The sequence below is a fragment of the Octodon degus genome, unplaced genomic scaffold (assembly GCF_000260255.1).
Source record: "Octodon degus isolate 3935 unplaced genomic scaffold, OctDeg1.0 scaffold00003, whole genome shotgun sequence".
NCBI classification, from domain to species: Eukaryota; Metazoa; Chordata; class Mammalia; order Rodentia; family Octodontidae; genus Octodon; species Octodon degus.
Window position 1 is genome coordinate 36,056,363 of NW_004524579.1, and position 20,165 is coordinate 36,076,527.

General features: G+C 43.0%; 1 protein-coding gene across 2 annotated transcripts in view; it reads right to left on the bottom strand.

The window, feature by feature from the left end:
• Fech (ferrochelatase) overlaps positions 1-20,165 on the bottom strand; it is a 37,047-nt gene that overhangs the window by 8,871 nt on the left and 8,011 nt on the right. For both annotated transcript variants that reach the window (XM_004623687.2, XM_023715222.1), the window contains exons 3-7: positions 16,195-16,314; positions 14,071-14,219; positions 6,351-6,485; positions 3,483-3,589; positions 182-280 (exon numbers count right to left, since the gene is read on the bottom strand). In XM_004623687.2, the coding sequence (XP_004623744.1) occupies positions 182-280; positions 3,483-3,589; positions 6,351-6,485; positions 14,071-14,219; positions 16,195-16,314 (610 nt within the window). The remainder of the gene's footprint in view (positions 1-181; positions 281-3,482; positions 3,590-6,350; positions 6,486-14,070; positions 14,220-16,194; positions 16,315-20,165) is intronic.

A 20,165-nucleotide genomic window follows, 5' to 3' on the forward strand; every position in this document is an offset into this window, starting at 1 on the left:
GCTTGCCAGGCATGCACTTATTCAACAGAGCTATCTCCCCAGCCCCCACTTTTTTTTTTTTTTTTTTGTGATTCATTCTTATACTGGGCTTTGGACATAATAGAGCTGGGACCACCGTACATGTTTACAAAACAACACAACCCTCTTCCATCAGGTCGCCCAACAAAACATTGTTACTTACAGACATTGGCAGGGAGTGAGCAGAAAACAGAATGACCACCTCGCTTCTCTTCTCAAGTGGAAAATGGTCCAGTTCTTTGAGAATGTGGTCCGCAAAGCACTGCAAGAATCCCCGGAAAGGTGGGGAGGGAGAAGTGGGAAGAAAGAAATGGAAGAAAAGAAGGGATTTCAAAACTGAGAGGTATACCAAAAATCTGGAAGCAACCCTCGAAAACCAGTACACTTTTTTAAAAAAATTACCAACAGTACAGTCTCTTTGCTTTGGTTCATCATCAAAATGGATCGTAACGGTTTCAGGGGCCAAGGGAATTTGATGGGAAACTTCTAAAGCTTGCTAATGGCTCACTGCAAATGAACGCTGTGGATCTGCCTCCCCTCGGGAAGAACAGGGCACACTTCCAGATGGAAAGGAAACGCAGATGGGAAGAAGTTGTTTTAAGACCTTCATTTGCTCTGTTAGCAGGAAAACAGCTTACAGGGTCTTTCTAAATCTTCCTTACTTTGGCTTTCAGTCACACTAAAGTACATTAGCCAGAAATAGGAGAGAAATAAGAAAATACTCGTCTATTTTTATGACTTCTTCCTGAGTCTAGGATCCTCCCGCAGGCAGTCTTCCTCACAGGCTGTACAATCCCTATTAAATGCAGAGGGGAAACAGATATGCTGGCCCTGAGCATCCGGGCCCCCACTGAGGAACCGGGGTGCAACACAGGCCATGCCTCCACCACAACCCTGCCAGCCAGAGCAGTTCCCTCCGGCCTCCTCGCCCCTTCCCAGCATGCCAAGGCCTGCTGAAATGTCAGATCTGAAGGAACTTGCTTTCACTGCACACTTGAATCATTCTTTGTCATTTCATTTGCAGAGAAAGTGCTACCAAGGACAGTACTAGGCCACCCAACAAAACCAGGATATGAATGGAAATTAGATAAAAACTAGATGAGAGATGAGCATCGATGTTAAATTTGCTGATGCCAATGCCGATTTTAGTTTAAGACAACAGCCCTGATCTTGAGAAGGAGATCCAGGGCCCGGGAGATGGCTCAGTGGAATAAACACTTCCCTGGCAAGCACAAGGGCCTGAGTTCAATACCCAGTGCCACCAAAAAAGAAAAAAAAAGAGATCCTCAGTCATTCAGGTGAAGAGAAGGCAAGATACATACAACTTAGTCTCAAGTGGTTCAGAAAATATATGTGTATATGTGGTAAAGGTTAATTACATGAATATAGGTAAAGAGCAGATGAGAGCTCCTCCTTATTCTAGTCTTAACCTAACTTTCTGCATCTCTGAAATTATTCCTAAGTAGGATTTTTAAGAAATTATAAAAGTAATTTACCAGAACCATATACATTTGCTCTTGCTGTTATTCTGATATATCAATGGTTAGTCGCTATTTACCATAGGATGCATAAATCAGCCTCTAAGACATGTTGGCATATTAATCATTCAGTAACTCTCAAAAATTTAGTAAACATGCGCCAAGACACAAAATGGTGCCTCAAGGGAAGCTCCGTGAGCAGAATTTATAATTTATCTAGGAGAATAAATGGGATAGTATTTGATACAAACAAAACCATATTTTCTGGTGGCCTCTGCAATGGCTAGAAACTAAAGATGCTCAGAAAGGGCTGCTGTTGGACAGCAGGAGGCCTGCAAAGCTTATGTAGGGGCCTGAGATAAATGTACTCTCATCATTCTGATAATTGGATGAATAGGAATATTAGAGATAACAATAGTAAAATTATTATTTTCAAGTGATGTGGATTAAAAGCAATATTTTTAGTTTTCACTCATATTTTTAGTTTTAATTTGGGTTTTAGTTTCTTCATTTTCAAAAAATTTCCCATCTCACCCAGAGTTTGGGGGCTTTTGTTCTCCTTTCCTCAGTTTGCAAAACCGCACACAAGTGCACAGCTCCCTGTGGCTCGCAGCCCTCCGAGCCACCGCCAGCACGGAGGCCAGCGCCCTGGGCGGGCGCAGCAGCCGCACCGCAGCACCCAAGGCCCATCTGCGGAATGAGAGGCCCGGCTCTCAGAGCCTTCAATCACACGGCCAGGAGGGCGGGCAAATGCCTCTAAAATTCCCTTTCATTTTATGAACAGAGACTTCCTCAGTTAAGAGACCTTTCCATCTTTCTGCTTCCCGGTTTTCAAAGGGCTGAATTTTAATGCAAATCTAATTACTCCCTCGATCAGCGCAGGCAGATGCTGTGCAGATCCCCGCTCCTCGCTGGATGGCTCGCTCGCGCACCACATGTCGGGGCTGACCTGAAACCCGCTGCTTCCGCACGGCCTCCGGGAGCCGCAGGAAGGCACGCAGGCCTCTGGGGCCGCACCGCTGGACCCAGCGCGGCCAAGGGTGGGGACACCCAGCCCTCAGCGAGGTCCTTTCCACCCCTGACTTATACTGGAGTTCAGCCTCCGGCTTAACCCCTCGCAGGCCCGCGGCACACCATTCCAGGAAGAGGGGGCCGATTTTAGTGATGTCTAGCACCATCTAGTGGTTACAGATTTGAAGTGCCATCAGGCTTTTTGAACCATTAAAGGCATTATTTTGCCAGAGGTCGAAGAAAAGTCAAAGAATTAAAAAATAAAGTGGATGAAATCTAAATCACTTCCTATTTATCCCACGTAAAATAACTTAAAATCTGAAACGTCTATGATGGAATAAAACCATCTGCATGATTTGGACAACATTTTACTTTCTAATATTAGACAGGCAGAAAAGAATAAAATTACACCAATTCAAAGATACTGCTTTCAGAGCGGTAGTTTTAATTGATTCTCCTAGCACTGAGCACCTACTAAGATTACAAGTTGTACAGAAGAAATGTGAAACTACTTTTAACCTATGAAGCTTTTCTCCATCGAAATAGTAAATTTAATTTCATGTTTCAGAACATGTTTACATACTAAATTTTCATAAAATCTTCTGATTTTGCAGAGGGTTTAGAAAATAAAGGGTTTCCTTGTCAGTCACTGAATGTATGACTGTAACTTAGCTGAGACAACACGTGCAATAATCCTTAACATTCTTCTGCTCTCCAGGAACCCAAACCCCAAAATCTAATTTTGTTACCACTGGACACTAACAGCAGTACTAAGAGTGTCACTATTTTAATCTTTAAATTTTCTCTTTTTTATAAAAAGTAAAAAGCGTAACATCTTTTGAAACAATCTGCAGCATGGACTTTAGGTGAGAGAACAGCAGGGCTCCGAGGGACACCACAAAGCACGCAGGGAAGAGAGCTGACCGATCCGACGCTGGGCGACAGCGGGCAGCCACCCGGCAGCCACCAGCTCACCTGGATGAGGAGCGGATGCGTGGGCCACCTGTCAATAGTGCTCCACTTCATGGTAGGCTTCTTTCCCATCCCATGATAGTACCTATAAATGGCATTTAAGCTGCTGCCTGAAATATACAGCGGGGCAATTAATTGATACATTTTGATTATGGAGAAAATGAAACAGACTTATAAAGGCAGTAATTGTAAGTTCAAAGTAGGTAACTGCTTCTATGCAGAATCCCAGTCTAATTACAATCTTTTCAATACTTTAAAATGCATATGGATTTAACAACCCTGCAAATGAAGATCACTAAAAGGCAATCAATTCCAACAGACCTGCACTGATTATTGCGGCCATTTTTAGCGAGAAACCTGAAGTCCCAGATTTATGAAACATCAGCGGTTGTTATTCTCAGGGATCAAGTCTCACAACTAAAATCACATTAACATTTTTTCTATTATGAAGGTGATCAGCAGCAGTACAGAAAATGTACAGGGTGAAGAAGGAAGGAGAAAAGAAATCAGCCATTGTGCTAGCGTGCTAATAACGACGCTGTTGTGTCCTAGCACAGCGGTTTCCAGTTATCTTTCTAGCTGCTTTGTTTTACAAAGGTGTGATGCTGACATATATGCAACACTGTTCATACAGACCCTGGGTGTTTGGGCTGACACTGTGAGGTATTTTCCATGCTATAATAAAAGCTTTAGAACTAACCTCTTAAACAGCGTCAGAAACTAAGGCAGGCAGCCTACTGAAATTTTCACAAGCACTATTTTATCTATTTCTACAAAATTATCACCATTCCCTAGAATAAGTTAAATGGACACAAAATCCTTACAGTGAGCTAACAAAATGTGTATTTCTAAGAGAGAGAGATGGAAACCACGAATACAGGGAGCCAGATGGTGCCAACACAAAGCAGCTTTTTCCTCGCCTGGAGGAGACAGCCCTAGGGGCCAGACCTAACCTGAAGAAACCAAGCTGCATGGGGTCTTCTCCTTCTGTCTTAACACAAGGCAGGTTGCCACTCCTCGGCACACCTCCTACGGCCAGTCCACTGGCTTCTCAAACCACAAGAGATATCAGTCTGTTAAGTTCCTAGTTTAAAAGCCTTGTCACAACTGAGTCCATTTTAACTCAAATGAATGCTCAGCTTAAAACTCAATTTGCAAAAAATAAAAAAAAAACGGAATCAATTTTTGTGAGCAGAATAAAGTGAGTCAGGAGAACCTATTCAAGGATCAAAAACAATCCTTCTAGAAATCCAAGTAGTCATCACCATATTCACATTGCAAATTGCATTCTACAAGTGAAAGTCATTTTCAGATATAAAGAAAGACTTCTGGGAGCTACAATAGCTCTTTCAGGCCATTTGGAAGCACCCAATAATCTAACCAGAAGCATAATTAAAGAGGACAGTATAGCTGAGTAAAGGGCTTGTGACAGATACGTGGTATCTCTCTGACATCACAGCACCTGTCAGTCTGTGTCTACATGACACTCTGGTGGCCTAAAGGAATAAACGTTCCCCAAGGCTTTTGTACCTCAGAAGGTAAACCTGTCATTTCACACATCATGCCCTAAAGCAGTGAGGTGAACCTTTTAGAGACTGAGTTCCCAAACTGCAGCCCCAGGCCCCCTTATTTATCACAAAGTGCCAACACTGCAATTAAACCTGAATATCGAAGCCTGGCTGCTGGACTGGGCGATGTCGGGGCAATCTGGCTTGGACTCTGACAGGGGGCTCCGCGTGCCCACGGGGGCATGTGTGCCACAGGTTTGCTACTAATGCACTAGAGACAAACTGAGCACACCTGTAGGAGCCAGACATGGAATTGAATCCATAGCCAATCCTCTGTCAGAAAAATAATCTTCTTAACTGAGGTATATTTTTTAAAGTAAGACAACAGTATAGCTTGAAAACGCTAAAATCTGATTCACCTCCAGTGATATGTTACCAGGTATCTCGAAGTTACAGGAGTATATTTCCAAAAGAAGTCATGATTTACATTCCTAAAGGTTATATGAGAAAACAAGCATTTTAACGAGTGTTCTAAACAAATATATTAAGGCACACAAGAGGCTCCTGATGTTCCAGGAGTCTTCTGTCTTCCTTGCAGTTATAGAAATAATTAGCACTGATATCTAAAAACAAATTGGGAGTGAAGATGTGCTGACATCAGTCCTTGAAACTGAATGCAAACAAGTATCTGCAGGTAACAGTGAAAGTGTCTCTAGAGGTAACAATACAGGCATCAAGCAAAGATGGTTCTCTGGCATCAGCGAGATAGATGGAGAACAGCAAGCAGTAACATTTTCTCAGATCCTAAAGAATACCAAGGAAAGCTTGCAAAGAGAACTACAAGCTAGGTTTTAGTTTAACCAACAAACAATTAAAATGAAGCACAAAATTATACCCAACCCCCCCCCCAGTATTTCCTGTGTTACATGAGCATCAATGCTTTCAAAATCACTTCCCTAGCAAGCACAAGGGCCTGAGTTCAATCCCTGGTTCCAAAAAAAAAAAAGGAAAGAGCTATCACTTTGGCTACATTAACATCAGTCTCACCATAAAAATAAAGTTTGATACAAACTAGCAAGTGGCTCAAGGTTCACTATTGACCCATTATCCAGCCACGTCAAAGCACTGAAGCCCTGCAGCCACCACTTTCCACCACCATGGGAATTCTCAGCTGTCCAGGAACAATTCAAGGAGCAGAAGCACCTCGAGATTCCACGTGGAATGAGTAGAATGTTTAACAGATAGGCGAGACAGGTCACGCAAACCACAAAGGATGATTTAAGTCTTCCTTTACCATGCAGACCGCCTAGTTACCTTCACAAGGGCCACAGCCACCTTCCCACCACCACAGAGGTACCCTCACCTGTGGTCGAGCAGCTATACTGTGGATACTGCGTGAACGCGATAGCCCTCTGCAGCCCATCGCTCTCCATCTCCTCAATTGCTTCTTCCGTTAAAGGATGCACATACCGGAATCCAATATAGTATTTGTGAGGAGCTATTAGCAAGCACAAGTGGAAAAGAGAAGGTATTAATCTTTACATAGATTCTTCACCGCCACCAAACATAATAGGACACCCTGAGGAGAGAGCAGTTAACCTCCCTTCCGATCACACTAACAATGCAGCCAAGTTTAGAAGGCTGCTTGGCCTTTATCTGTTCTCCAGCTAGGCTGAGGACTTTTACTCGCTATTTCATGGGATCATTACCCTCACTTACACAACTTTATTTAGCATAATGGTTTTTAAAACCCAATATTCTTTTCTTAATTTTCTGTTCTTGACTGGAACAAAAGAGACTCAAGCGAAGTGAGGGGGAAACTAGCACTCTTAACATCTAGCTCTTCTTGCTCACTCCTCTCTGAAGCTCCATTTTTTCAGATAAGGAAATAGAAACGCTGAAGGCTAACTGACCTGCCCAAGGCCATGGCTGCAGAAGGCCCAGCTGCAGCTGCCACCTAGGTCCCCAACACAAGGCCCACGATCCTGCCACACTCCCACCTGTTCCCATCATCCAGTTCTCTTAACACTCCAGGTCATCTAGATTATTAAACAAATGCAAAATCTCTAGGACTCAAAGTATACAGATAAAACAATGCTCAAGTTGGAGGCTTCAAGTGCAATGTAAAGTGACTGTTCTTGGCCCAAAAATGGCTCAGAGTTTTAATGGAGAGTTTTGTGTTTCTTCCCCTTTCTTGGTTTCCCAACTCCTCTTTCTATTGTTTTTATCTTTGGGCATTTCGGAAATATACACATCATATAACTGCTCAGGCATATATAAAATCATAAAATTAAAAATGTCCTGAAGTTGCCTGATCTTGTTTCCTTCCCTCTTAAAAGATTAAACAAAACTTATACTCATGATACTGAGAATACTCTACACAAACATCAAGTAATCATAAAACCAAGACAATGTTATTATCCAAAACATTTGTAGGGGCTGCAGTAAAGAAGACAACAAAAAATTGGCACAAGAAGTAAGTGAGCTTCCGCCACAGCAACCATTGAAAAAGAGTAGCCATGGCCCTCTGCTATCCCACGGCTGTGGGCCTCAACAAGGGCCACAAGGTGACTAAGAATGTGAGCAAACCGAGGCACAGCCGCCGCCGCGGACGTCTCACCAAACACACCAAGTTCGTGCGGGACATGATCCGGGAGGTGTGCGGCTTTGCCCCCTACGAGCAGCGCGCCATGGAGCTGCTCAAGGTCTCCAAGGACAAGCACGCCCTCAAGTTCATCAAGAAAAGGGTGGGGACGCACATCCGCGCCAAGAGGAAGCGTGAGGAGCTGAGCAACGTGCTGGCCGCCATGAGGAAGGCAGCTGCCAAGAAGGACTGAGCCCCTCCGGAATAAAGCTTTGCAGAAAAAAAAAAAAAAAAGAAGTAAGTGAAAGTGAAAGAAAAGACAATTTATCATTTGTATGGGTGTATATACATATATATAATTTAAATATATTAATATATATATACATACATGGATATGTCATGATCTGTGCCTAGATGTCCCCCAAAGTCTCATGCAGTCTTTGGGGTGGGCTTCTTAGTTTCATGGTCCAGTGCCGGGATTATGGGCATGAGTACTACACTTACACTGGGGCGGGTAGCCTGCATACCATATAAGACAGGGGGAAAGGCCTGCTCTCTTGCTCCCTCCTTTTTGCTTTTGTTGCTTTTCCTGTCTCCTGCAGCCATAAACTGCTGCCCTCTGCCATGTACCACTCTGCCATGGAGCCAGCTGAGTATGGACTAAAACCTCCAGTAACTGTGAGCTAAATAAACCTTTCCTTCCTTAATTCTGGGCATCAGGTGTTCTGTCTTAGCAACAAGAGAAAAGTAATCGAGACAACACACATGGAGAATATGACCCATAGTTTGATCCATGAACTATGAAATAGCAGAATGTATTACTAGGGCTAGGAGCTTAGTTATCAGTAGGTGAGAGAAGCACGGATGTCAGTGGAGAGCATGAGGTGATTCAGAATTCACCCACAGCAGTCTAGAAAGAGAACAAGGAATACAAGAGGGCCCTTCTAGGCCTTTCTACCTGAATGTCCTCTTGCATAAAATAGGTGGAACTAAAGCATATCAGTGGATACGACCCTATAAGCAAAGAGACATCTCACACCATGAGACGGCTGTTGACTATGTGTTTTGTATTTTTGAGCTGCTCACATTCTCAATATCATGAAGCCCCCCCCCCTTTTAAATGTATTTGGTTGTTACAGGGTCTCGCTACACAGCTCAGACTCATAGTGATCCTCCTGTTTTCAGCCTCCCCAGGGCTCAGATTACAGGCTTAAACCACGACACCCAGACTCTGTGGCTGGCTCAGCCTGATTTGGGGACAGGGCTGGAGCAGTATGTGGTGCTGGGGATCAAACCGTGGTCCCTGAGCTTGCCTAGGCAGGTGCTTTTCATCCTGAGCTATCTCACTGGCCCCATGAAGTCCTTTTTAAGTAACCCTTGGCAATTCAAGCTAAGGTTACCAAGCTGGTGGAAACCACTTTCCAATCTACTTTGAGACATTACAATTACCAAACGACTGAGTGAGTCCCCTGATGTTGCAGGTCAACCAGTTTTTTACAACATCTTTTCAACTGCCCAGTATTTGAAAATTGCAGTCTAAGAGCCTCAGGCCCAGAAGTTGCTCAAATAGCACAGACTTAAGAGTAGAAAGACTGCTCTAGCTAATGAAGCCAAAGTGGGTAAGCACACTTGGAAGCAAGCAAGAATAAAATATCCTGGGAAGAATGGATAATGCTTTCTAAAGGCCTGAAAACACATATTTTAGAAAAAGTGGCAACGCACTCCAAAGTAGGCCATGCTGAGAACCCGGCAAGTGTGTTCACATAGGATCCTGCAGGTCAGCCACGCTGGTCAGCCTGCTATTGCGGGTTGTGCAAGGCAGGACACATGGAGAAGATGCCTCTAACTTCCGACCAGTGATGCCTAAACACAACTCATGGACCTCATCCAGTCCCTCTGAGCAGCTGCCTAGTGCAGGCTTTCATGAGAACAATGAAAAGACCAAAAAAAAAAAAAAAAAAAAAAAAAATTGGATTCATTTAGCGTACACAACAGTTTCAATGTGTGCCATAATTCTTCAAAAGAAAGGTTTAAATTATGGAATATGATGTTTTTCAGTGTGCATCAGATCATGAACTCTATACTAATGATAAGCACTAAAAACTCAGAGTTAGTGAATTTTTACATGTACCATGTACCATTATAAAGACCTTTCTGGATCATCTTATTTAATTTCTGCAACGGACCCAGGAGCACATCCTGCTCTTCTCCCCTTTGGAGATGAGGCTTAGGGAAGTAAGAACAGTGCTTGAGGTCACACACCCAGCAGGGGAGGCTGGCATCAGCCACGCCAAATCCGCAGCTCCTACCCCCTATGCACCCTAGCTACATTAAAAGCAGTCACAGGCCAAAGAATTAAAGCATAATAAAAAACATATTTTAGACTTAGACTTTTTATTAAAGGATTCCATCTATCATTTATTTCCTTTTGTTTTTGCTACTGTAATGCACTGTAACTATGAAAAAGCATTCCCAAGTCATATCCCTGCTTTAACTCAATACAACAGTTAACTGATCAATTCTACACAAGGCCAATGCAAGCCTCAAAATTTCTATACTTGGGCTGGAGAGATGGCTCAGTGGTCTAAAGCACCTACTTAGAACAAGCTAAGCAAAGCACAGGGACCATGGTTCAATCCCCCAGCACCACATGCCAGCCAGCCCCGCCCCCTGGTGGGCTGAGCTGGCCACACACACATACACACAAAATAAATTAACAAATAAAATAAAATAATTTAAAAAAAAAAATTTCTATACTATCAAGCAAAAACTATGCCTCTAAAACAACAGCACAAGACTTTTTTTATCTATTTGCAATTGTCATCTTTTCTTGCTTAAAATTTCGTAACTGATAAAAACAAATAGACACATTCAATCCCTGGTTCTGGCAAAAAAAAAAAAAAAAAAAAAAAAAAAAAAAAAAAAAAAAAACAAATAGACACAATTCAAAAGTTAACTTTGTGGGGCTGGTAAGATGGCTCAGTGGTCTAAAGCACCTACTTAGAACAAGCTTAGCAAAGCACAGGGACTGCGGTTCAATCCCCAGCACCACATGCCAGCCAGCCCCGCCCCCCGGTGGGCTGAGCTGCCCTACACACACACATAAATAAATAAAATTTTTTAAAAAAAGTTAACTTTGTAATGTATAGGAAAGAAAAGAATAATAATATCTTCATCCAGTTTCTGTTGCTATAACTGAATACCAGAGACTAGGTAATTACAAAGAATATTGGGTTCATGTGGCTCACAGTTCTAGAGACTAGGAAGTCAACGAGGAGATCATCAGGTAAGGGCCCACTGCTGTGCTCTGACATGACAGGGGCATCATGTCAGGAGACAGAGGATGCGCTATACTTGGTTCTCTCTTCTTCATACAAATCCCCTGAAGCCATCATGGCAGTCTCCCCACTGTGGTCTCAGCTAGCTCTACTTACCCCCGAAAGGACCAACTTCAAACACCATTAACATGAATTGGAAGATTAAGTTTCTAATATGTGAATTTTGGAGACCACACACAGAACATGGAAAGGAAGAGAAATAAATAGTAAGAGCAAAACATAAAGAGGGTGAGAAAGGGAAATGATGCTGGTCCCTCTCAAAAGGAAGGAAGAATATGGGAGTAGGAGAAAAATCAAGTTATATCATATACAGGTACAAATTCCCTATAATGAATATGATATTATGCACACCTAACATGTACTAATAACTTAATTAATAAAAGCATTTGGACTCTATTGCTTGCTTCATGCCCACTCAGAACAGTGTGAGCAGTGGGACGAGAAGCAACTTCCTGGGCAGTCTGGAGAGCTCCTGAGGGAGCTGTAGAGCCCCACCTCATGGGCTTTGCAGAAGTCCCCACACTTCTGAGAACATTCCATTTTTTTACACCCTTCCAGTCTGTGTGTTCATCAGCCCTCACACATTTCAGGTACCATCTCCCCAGTAAGTCTCCAAAAGAGCTTTTTCTCTTAGTAGACTTCCAAAAGCAGCAAGCGCCACTGAACCAGAAACTTCTTATAAGTAGGAACCATGGTTTTCAACTCTCAGCAGCATGGGGTGCTGCTGCAGAATGAATGAACAGATGGTCCAGTACCAATAGCCGCTCCGGATTAGCAGCCTGCTCCATAAACTTCCAAGACCCACAGACAGCAGAGCTGGCCCCTCAGAGAGATGACTGTTCACACTAATGAAAACTACCGGGCAAGTTGTTCCATGAGGGTGAGGTGTGACCAACTTACTACTCTGTCCCTCAGCACTACTCCTGACAGGTGGGCGGTGCTGGTACAGATCTGGTGGTTGGTGGGGTGCACGACGGATGAACGGATGTGGGAATTTTTGATTGACTGATTTTGGTGGAATCGGGGATTGAACTCAGGCCCTTGTGCTTTCCAGGGAAGCACTTACTCTACTGAGCCATCTCCCCAGCCCCGGATGTGGAAATTTTTAAGTGGAAGAATGGGTGAGCATGTGGCACATGAATAGTGTGAGCAAAGGAAGACAATTAGGAGCGATTCAGTGGCCAGACAGGCAAGCACTCAAACTGACTCACACACCATGAATACCTAAAACTTAGCCCCAACATTATAATAAAAAGTAATGGGCCATTTAAAATAAGTATGCAGGGGCCAGGGAGATAGCTCAGTAGAATAAGCACTTGCCTAGCAAGTGCAAGGGCCTGAGTTCAATCTTCGGCTCTGCAAAAAAAAATATATACTAAAATACACAGATGTTCAACAGTCAGGGGTCCACTGGGTTAATCCCAAGCTGTTTGATGGATTCTGTCCAGCCAACCTGTGAGGTGGCAGCCACAGCTGACCTAACTGGTCTGGACAATCCAACAGCTCACCATAGAGCACAAAAAGGTAGATGGAGGTGGAAGGATGCCCCTGTTTCTCTTCCTGAGGTCTGACATCTTTGTTAAGTTCTTTAGGGTAACATGGAAACAGAAAAACAATGGCACTTTTCTGCCTCTTCTTTCCAACAGATAAAGTACAAGTCCAATTCATACTAAATCTTTTATCACAATAAGCTGTTAATAACAGGGTTTGTTCTCTACCAAGTAGGGGAAGTACAAGGCACCAAGCTTCCCTCTGCCAACACTGTGGCATGTGTGTGCGGCTAAACCCTCCAAGAAATCCCCTTGAGCCACAAGGAAAGACAGGACACAAATTTAATATTCAGAAGCACAACTGAACAATTTTCCAAGTGACATGATTTGCTGAGCAACCTCAGTCCCTTTGTGTAACAGGAAATGCTTGGGTCTGAGGGTAATTCTAGCTGATGTTCAGTGATGGTGTCTCAGAGAAGAGAAATGCTTCTCTCGGTCTTGCCTCACAGGGCTGTTGGACAGTTTCCCTAGCATCACACACCTGTCCTGGGTCCTCAGGCCCTAAAATGGCAGTGAATGTACTTCAAGTCCCCTAACATGCATATTTTTCAATTTTAACATTTTTCATGTTCAGCCACATTTAAAATAGAGTCTTAAAATCAATCAGCAATGTTTATGTGACTTAATATTATGCAAAAATAGTGTGCCCTGGGCCAGGGATATAGCTCAGTGGTCTAAGCACTTGCTTGGCAAGCACAAGGCCCCAGGTTCAATTCCCAGTATCGCATGCCTTGTCAGCCCTGTGCCATGCTGGCCTGCAAAACCAGGCATAGTGGCGCATGCCTATAATCCCAGTGCTGGGGAGGCTGAGACAGGAGGATCACTACGAGTCTGATCTGTGCAGGGAGACCCTGTGCCAAAAAAAAAGTAGTGTGTCCTACAATCAAGTGTGCCTTGAGCACAATTAAATATGGCATTTGTAGTTCACGTGTGCATTTAGGGTTGCATTCTGCACACAAACAGGGCTGTTACCACGGGCACAATCCTCTTTTTCTGCCATGTCCAATGCACTGCTTCAACATCTGCCAAAGGTAGTACTGCTGAGAGCAGAAAGCAATCACAGAAAGTTGCTTAGTGTCTCTGGTGTCAGCAACAGCTAGCTCATTCAGCTCTAAATGTTGATCTAATCAGCTATCCAACCACAAAGGAAGGCCCTAGCTGCAGGCTCAATCCATGTCCCAAAGATTTCAAGTACAATGAGATATGCACCTTCTATTCACCTTGCATCATTTTTGCCTTAAAATCTAGCTCAACTTAAAGCCTTGAAATAGTGCTCTACATTGCAGCTGTTTTACTTGTAACATAGCACAAATAGCAAAGGCTCTATAGTAAAAGGATAGCGCCTCAAGAACTCAGGTAAGTGACTGTGTTTTCTAGAGAAACTCACAAATCAAGAGTTGGCATGAGGGCTGGGGACATGGCTCAGTGGAATAAGCACTTCCCTGGCAAGTACAAGGGCCTGAGTTCAATCACCGGTTCCACACTCCGCCCGCCCCCCCCGCAAAAAAAGAGTTGCACAACCAACAGCATTTGGCATCCATTGCTGTTTGGAATTTCACAACTACCCTGAGAGACCAACGGTAGCACTATGTCAATGAGGACACATCCTACCTGTGTCTGGGGACAACTCGTCCAGCAGCTTCACCATGCCTTCTCCTTGTGTGGAAGTCCACATCTTGATTGGTGATCCACCTCCAATCCTGCGATACTGTTCTTGAATTTTGGGGGTTCGCCGTTTGGCGATGAATGGGGCCAGCTTGCTAGATCATTGAACATGTAGGTAAGTGGGTTTTAGTCCACCTTAACACCTGAGAAACATTTTCTACTCAATAAAAAAGATAAGCAAAATTGTAAGTAAAACCTAGCAAGAACAAGCCTTTAAAAACAGAAGCTAGAAGGTTGGGGAGATAGCTCAGTGGTCTAAGCACCTGCCTGTTAAGCGCAAGGACCAGGGTTTGATCCCCGGTACTGCATGCTGTGCCGCCCCGAGCTGCATAGTGAGGCCCTGTGCCAAATAAATAAATAAAGATTTAAAAAAATAAATTTTGGGGGCCAGGGAGATGGCTCAGTGGAATAAGCGCTTCCCTGGCAAGCACAAGGGCCTGAGTTCAATCCTCGGTTCCACCAAAAAATAGATAAATAAAATAAATAAATTTCCATCACTTCCTTAAATAATAAATAAATGAATAAAAATAGAATCATGAAGGTATTGACAAATGACAATTCATTAGCTGGGCGTGGTGGCATATAACTGTACTCCCAGCACTCCAGAGGCTGAGGTAGGAGTATCACTGTGAGTTTAAGACCAGCCTGGCCTACAAAGTGAACTCAAGGCTACAAAGTGAGCTGAACTACAGAGTGAGACTCTGTCTTCAAAAGAAAAAAAAAAAAAAGGCAACCTATTTCTGGGTATAGAAAGCTAAAGCTAGACACCCTCTAGGGAATACCTGCCTCCGACTCTGTAAGTTGTTCTAACATCACCCCCTAAAGAATCAGGACACTCCACCCCTAGTGAGAACCCTGGATGTAGGCTAGACACTATCTTGTGTTTTGGTCCTGGATCTAACAAGAATTTGGGTGTAAGACATGGGAAGCAGACTGCAGCAAGGAGATCATGAGTTTAAAGCCAGCCTGGGCCACAAAAAGAGACTCTGTCTCAAAAAAGCAAAAGAGGGGGTCAGGGAGATGGCTCAGTGGGAATAAGCACTTGCCTGGCAAGCACAAGGGCCTGAGTTCAATCCCCGGTTCTACCAAAAAAAAGCAAAAGAGGAGAGAGGAAAAATGACAGGGTAGAAAATACCCTGCTTGAGAGGATGGGGAGATGGTTCAGTGGAATAAGTGCTTCCCTGGCAAGCACGAGGGCCTGAGTTCAATCCCCAGTTCTGCCAAAAAAAAAAAAAAAAAAAAAAACCTGCTCAAAAAATAACAAAATGCATATCAGTTAATCTCATACTTGCATATGTGAACAATGATGTATGCAAAAAATTACTAAGACAGCAGTGTTGTGAACAACTTAACTATTTGTCAGTGAACACATAAGTTAAATAAAGGTAAAACCATACAACTCTAAATACTTTTGAAAAAATGAGCCAGATCTATATAATTCGAAGTTGGGAGGGCCATGTACACGTGTACGCTTGGATGTCCATGGCCTATTCCTTATGGAACAGTGCTTGTTTCCAGGTGGGTACTGGGAAGCTACAGTTCAAGGGAAAGAGATGACCTGCTTTGTACTGCAGTCTTACACTATTTGCTATTTGCACTTTCAATCATATGCATGTATTAACTGCAAAACCTTTTTGAAATAAAAGGGAGAAGTGGGGAGGGAAGAATGGATGGAAAAAAATAGTAACAACCCAAAAATAATCATTGCTTCCACATGTGTTAACTAACCATTAAATGCCAAGTATAAATATATCTTTAAAAATCTTTAAAGGCATGTCAGTTGTGTCCAGATAACAGCCACTGCCAGGGCTCTGGGAAGGAAGAGCTCAGGCAAGAAGCCCACTAACCAGTGCTGCCGTGTAATCCTTCCATGTCGTACCTTTCTGATTGTCAAAAGAAAATAACGCTGCTACTGGAGCCACTACCACACATACATTAAAACTATTTAATCTTTTGAAACATAGTTTATGTTCAGGTAAGGTCACAGGCACTGCATACATTATTTTCTTTCTTTCTTTTTTTTTTTTACATACATTATTTTAGAAAGTGCAGGTGTTTAGATGTGCTTACTTTTGAATGGGAAGTGTCATGAGATCTCGATCCAAGAAGAGCCTCAGAAGGAAGTCGTGAACGTCTCCAAGAGTTTCAGGGCCTCCCATGTTTAGCATTAATATTCCTGTTTTGGGTTTCCTATGTGAAAATCAAAGGCCAACAACAGCTGATCTGTCGCACTTTAACTTCCCTTTAGGACAGAAACTTAGTTCAGTAATCAAGCGCTCATCTAATCTGGATGCAAAAGTGAAATCCACACACCTCTTTGCTGTTATCACTCGGCTGTCACTTGGGAGCCCAGGAGCATGCCACGTCCCCACCACCTCACTCCCACTTGGCCCTTGTCTCCCAGGTCCTTCCACAACACTGGTCTTCCTTGAGCTCAAGCTGTTTCCCCATAAGCCTGCTAGCCCCGAGCACATCAAACTCTTTACAGACTGGGAGTCAATTTTAGAAATCTAAAATTGTTCTGAGGCTGAAGAACCCACGCGTGTTAGTGCCTAATGAATATGCAAACTCCAAGTTCCCTCACCTGCTAAGGCCCACCACCCATCCCAAAAGGTTATTTTGAGGGCCTGGGGAGATGGCTCAGTGGAATAAGCACTTCCCTGGCAAGTGCAAGGGCCTGAGGTCAATCCCTGGTTCCAGAAAAAAAAAAAAAAAAGATTATTTTGAGATTCAGTGGACAAAATGTCACTTAGCATGATCCAACACACAGGAAGTTCTATCATATAGAAAAATTCCCCTGTAATTTTATTGGTATACTTTGTCTGCTTGTTCGTTTTTCAGTATGAGGATTCGAACTCATAACCCTGTGCATGCCAGATAGGTGCTTATGCTCAGCTGTCTCCCCAGACTTCCCCTGTAATTTTAAATCTCTGTAGTGTAGCAAGAGCCCATCCTTCACTCTGCATCTGCTTCCTTCTCTTTAATGATTAATTAGTCCTAGCTTACATTTTTTTCTTGAAACTATGCTTCCTTTTCTAGTACTTGCCTTTGCTCCTTATTTCCTGCTATGATAAATCACATCTCTTGTCTGCATTCACCTCTCCATCTTTCCCATAAATCTATCACTTAGATAATTCCTGCAAAAAATTATGCTAAACATTCAAATCCATTCTAAGCTAAAGAATCAAGCATTGCATGCATAGAAAGAAGCAAAAGGAAAACAAGATTCTATAGCAAATGTTTTAAATCAAGTAGCTCTGGGAAATGGAAAAAAAAAAAAAAAAACAACACAGAAATGCCAAACACAAATGTACACTCAACCCCATACAGCCTGAACCTACACAGTCTGCAGGGAACCAGGCTAGGAGTTCTCTACTCCCAAATGCCACCAGGAGCAAGGTGAAGCCCAGAACAGAGCCAACTGCCTCTAGCTACACCGGGAGCTTCCAAAGACCACAGTGAGAGACTGGGAACCAGAAGGTCAGAGTCTGAGCTGGGCCATGGAGGGCCAGGGGCCTTGGAAGTCCCCACGAGGGCATAGTTACGTGATGGCAGTGATAAAAGCCAAAAGCTGCTGAAATGGCTCTTCTGGTAGTCTGTTTGCATGTGTGTTAAAATGAATGATACTCTAATGACAATCTTAATTGGCAATTTTTAAAACTTGTTAACAACTTTTAGCAATAATGTTATGCAGCAGAGTGTTAAATCTAATTGTGGAAATAATTTTTTGATGAAACATACTATAGGTGAATGAAGTAGAAATCTGAATTCTGCCTAAGAACCAATTCACAGATAAGGAGAACTATTATAACAAAGTCAGAAATCTTCTGTTACAGTTTGTGTCTAAATGTCCCCTTTTTGCAGCCATGGGGTGGGCTTCTACAGTTTGTGATTAATTCATGGTCCAGTGCTGGGATTAAGAGTGTGAGTGCTGGGCTGGAGAGATGGCTCAGTGGTCTAAAGCACCTACTCGGAACAAGCTTGGCAAAGCACAGGGACCGCAGTTCAATCCCCCAGCACCACATGCCAGCGAGCCGCGCCCCCTGGTGGGCTGAGCTGGCCACACACACACAATGAATAAATAAATAAATAAAAATTTAAAAAAAAAAAAAAAAGTGTGAGTGCTACACCCACCCTAGGTTGGGTAGTCTACATACAATATAAAGAACAGAAAGAGGCTCTTCTCTCTGTCTCTCTGTTTCTCTGTCTGTCTCTCCCTCCTTCCCTCCCTCTTTATCTTCCTCCCTCCCTCCCTCCTTTCATCTCCCTCCCTCTCTTCTTTGTTCTTACTGCTTTTGCTGTTTCACCAACATGAACCGTTGGCCCTCTGCCATGTGCCACCTTGACTTGGAGCCAGCTGATTATGGATCAAAACCTCCACAAACTGTGGCTAAATAAACTTTTCCTTCCTTAATTTTGGGCCTCAGGTATTTTGTCTCAGCCATGAGAGAGAAAAGTAACCAAGATATCCTCTAATTTAGATAAAGATGAACTAAAACCATTTGTCACATCTTTGTCTTCCCCCAGGGTTTCTCAGCCTTGGCACTGACCTTTCGGGCTGGATAATCCTTTGCTGCAGGGCACTGTACTGCGCAGTGCAGGCTGCTCAGGAGCGTTCCCTGCTTCTGCCTACCCACGACTCCAGGTGTGACAACCAAAATATCTCCAGACATTGCCGTCCCTTACTGAGAACTATTGTCTCACAAAAAAAGATTTGGTTCTCTTTTTACTAAGCCAAGTAACTATGCTGAAGATGTCATTGTTAAGGAACTTTTCCACACAGGAGTCCTATCACTAAATTCACAGTTGTGCTGAACTTTCTTTTCCTGCTCTTTAACAATTCCAGATGTGTCATCTTGTGAAGCTGTGATATTTCCTTAATCTTTGTACTTAAACCACCAGTCTTTTCCCAAGATCCTGTTTTTCTCCCTTAAACTTTGTGACTCACAATATATTAAGCACACTTTCCCATGGATTGCTGCCAGTTAACAGATTACTGGTTAAGAAACCTCAGGCGGAAAGACTTACCTAAGCCACAGAGCATATCAATGTGCAAACAGGATTTAGAACTGTTTTTCATGTGTAACACCTGAGCTCAAAACAAGAGTGGCTTTAAAGTGGACAGTATGCTGTCCCACTCACGGTTTTGCAAACCCATGTTGATTTTAGACATGAAAGAGACACATATGATTTGAAAATGCTCAAATACTCATGCATTAATTCAAACTGTGTTGTGCATGATGAATGGAGCATTAGCGAGCCCAAGCTGCCTCCGCTCTATTCCAGAATGTGAAGTGCAAAGCTTTAGTCAAGGGTCTTCGTCTCGCCTCCAACCAGATCACACCTGAGACCAAGGTCTGACTGGTCAGGTTCCCTTTGTCTGAGCTGAAGAGCGTATAAGGAAACACATTTTCAAACTTCTTCCTTAGGGATTACTATTTGATGGTGGTGATGGTGAGGCATTAGGGAATGATACACTGCTCAGAGGACTTGGGGAGCATGTGTCTTAGTGGACAGGGGTCTGAAGTACACTGGAATTTATTGAGAAACCTGTTTGCAATGACTATAGTTAATTATTGCATTTTCTTACAAAAATATATTTTGGAAAATTGTATACTATCAATTAAAATGCTATTGTGTGAAAAATAAATAAAACTTCTTCCTTATAAAGGTTTAAATGTTTTGCCACTTTTATACTCTGGGAATCTCAAAGTATGAGGTTTTCTCTTTGTACTATTAAATGTATGTAACAGAAAGTTAAACTCTCCAATTAATAAATAATAATTTTGTTCTACTATATATAATCAGCACTCTAAAAAAAAGCTCCAGCTCTTCATTAAACCTGTAAGACCTAACTGACCTGTGAATCTACGCTACCTCTAGAACAGTGTGTGGCAAACTAGAGCCCCGACATAAAATCTGCTGACTGACACACACACACACAGACACACACACACCCCATATATGTACAGTGTATATATTCATTGTGCCTGTAAACAGAGGTGTGTTGGAACATAGCTCCACTCACGGACTATTTATGG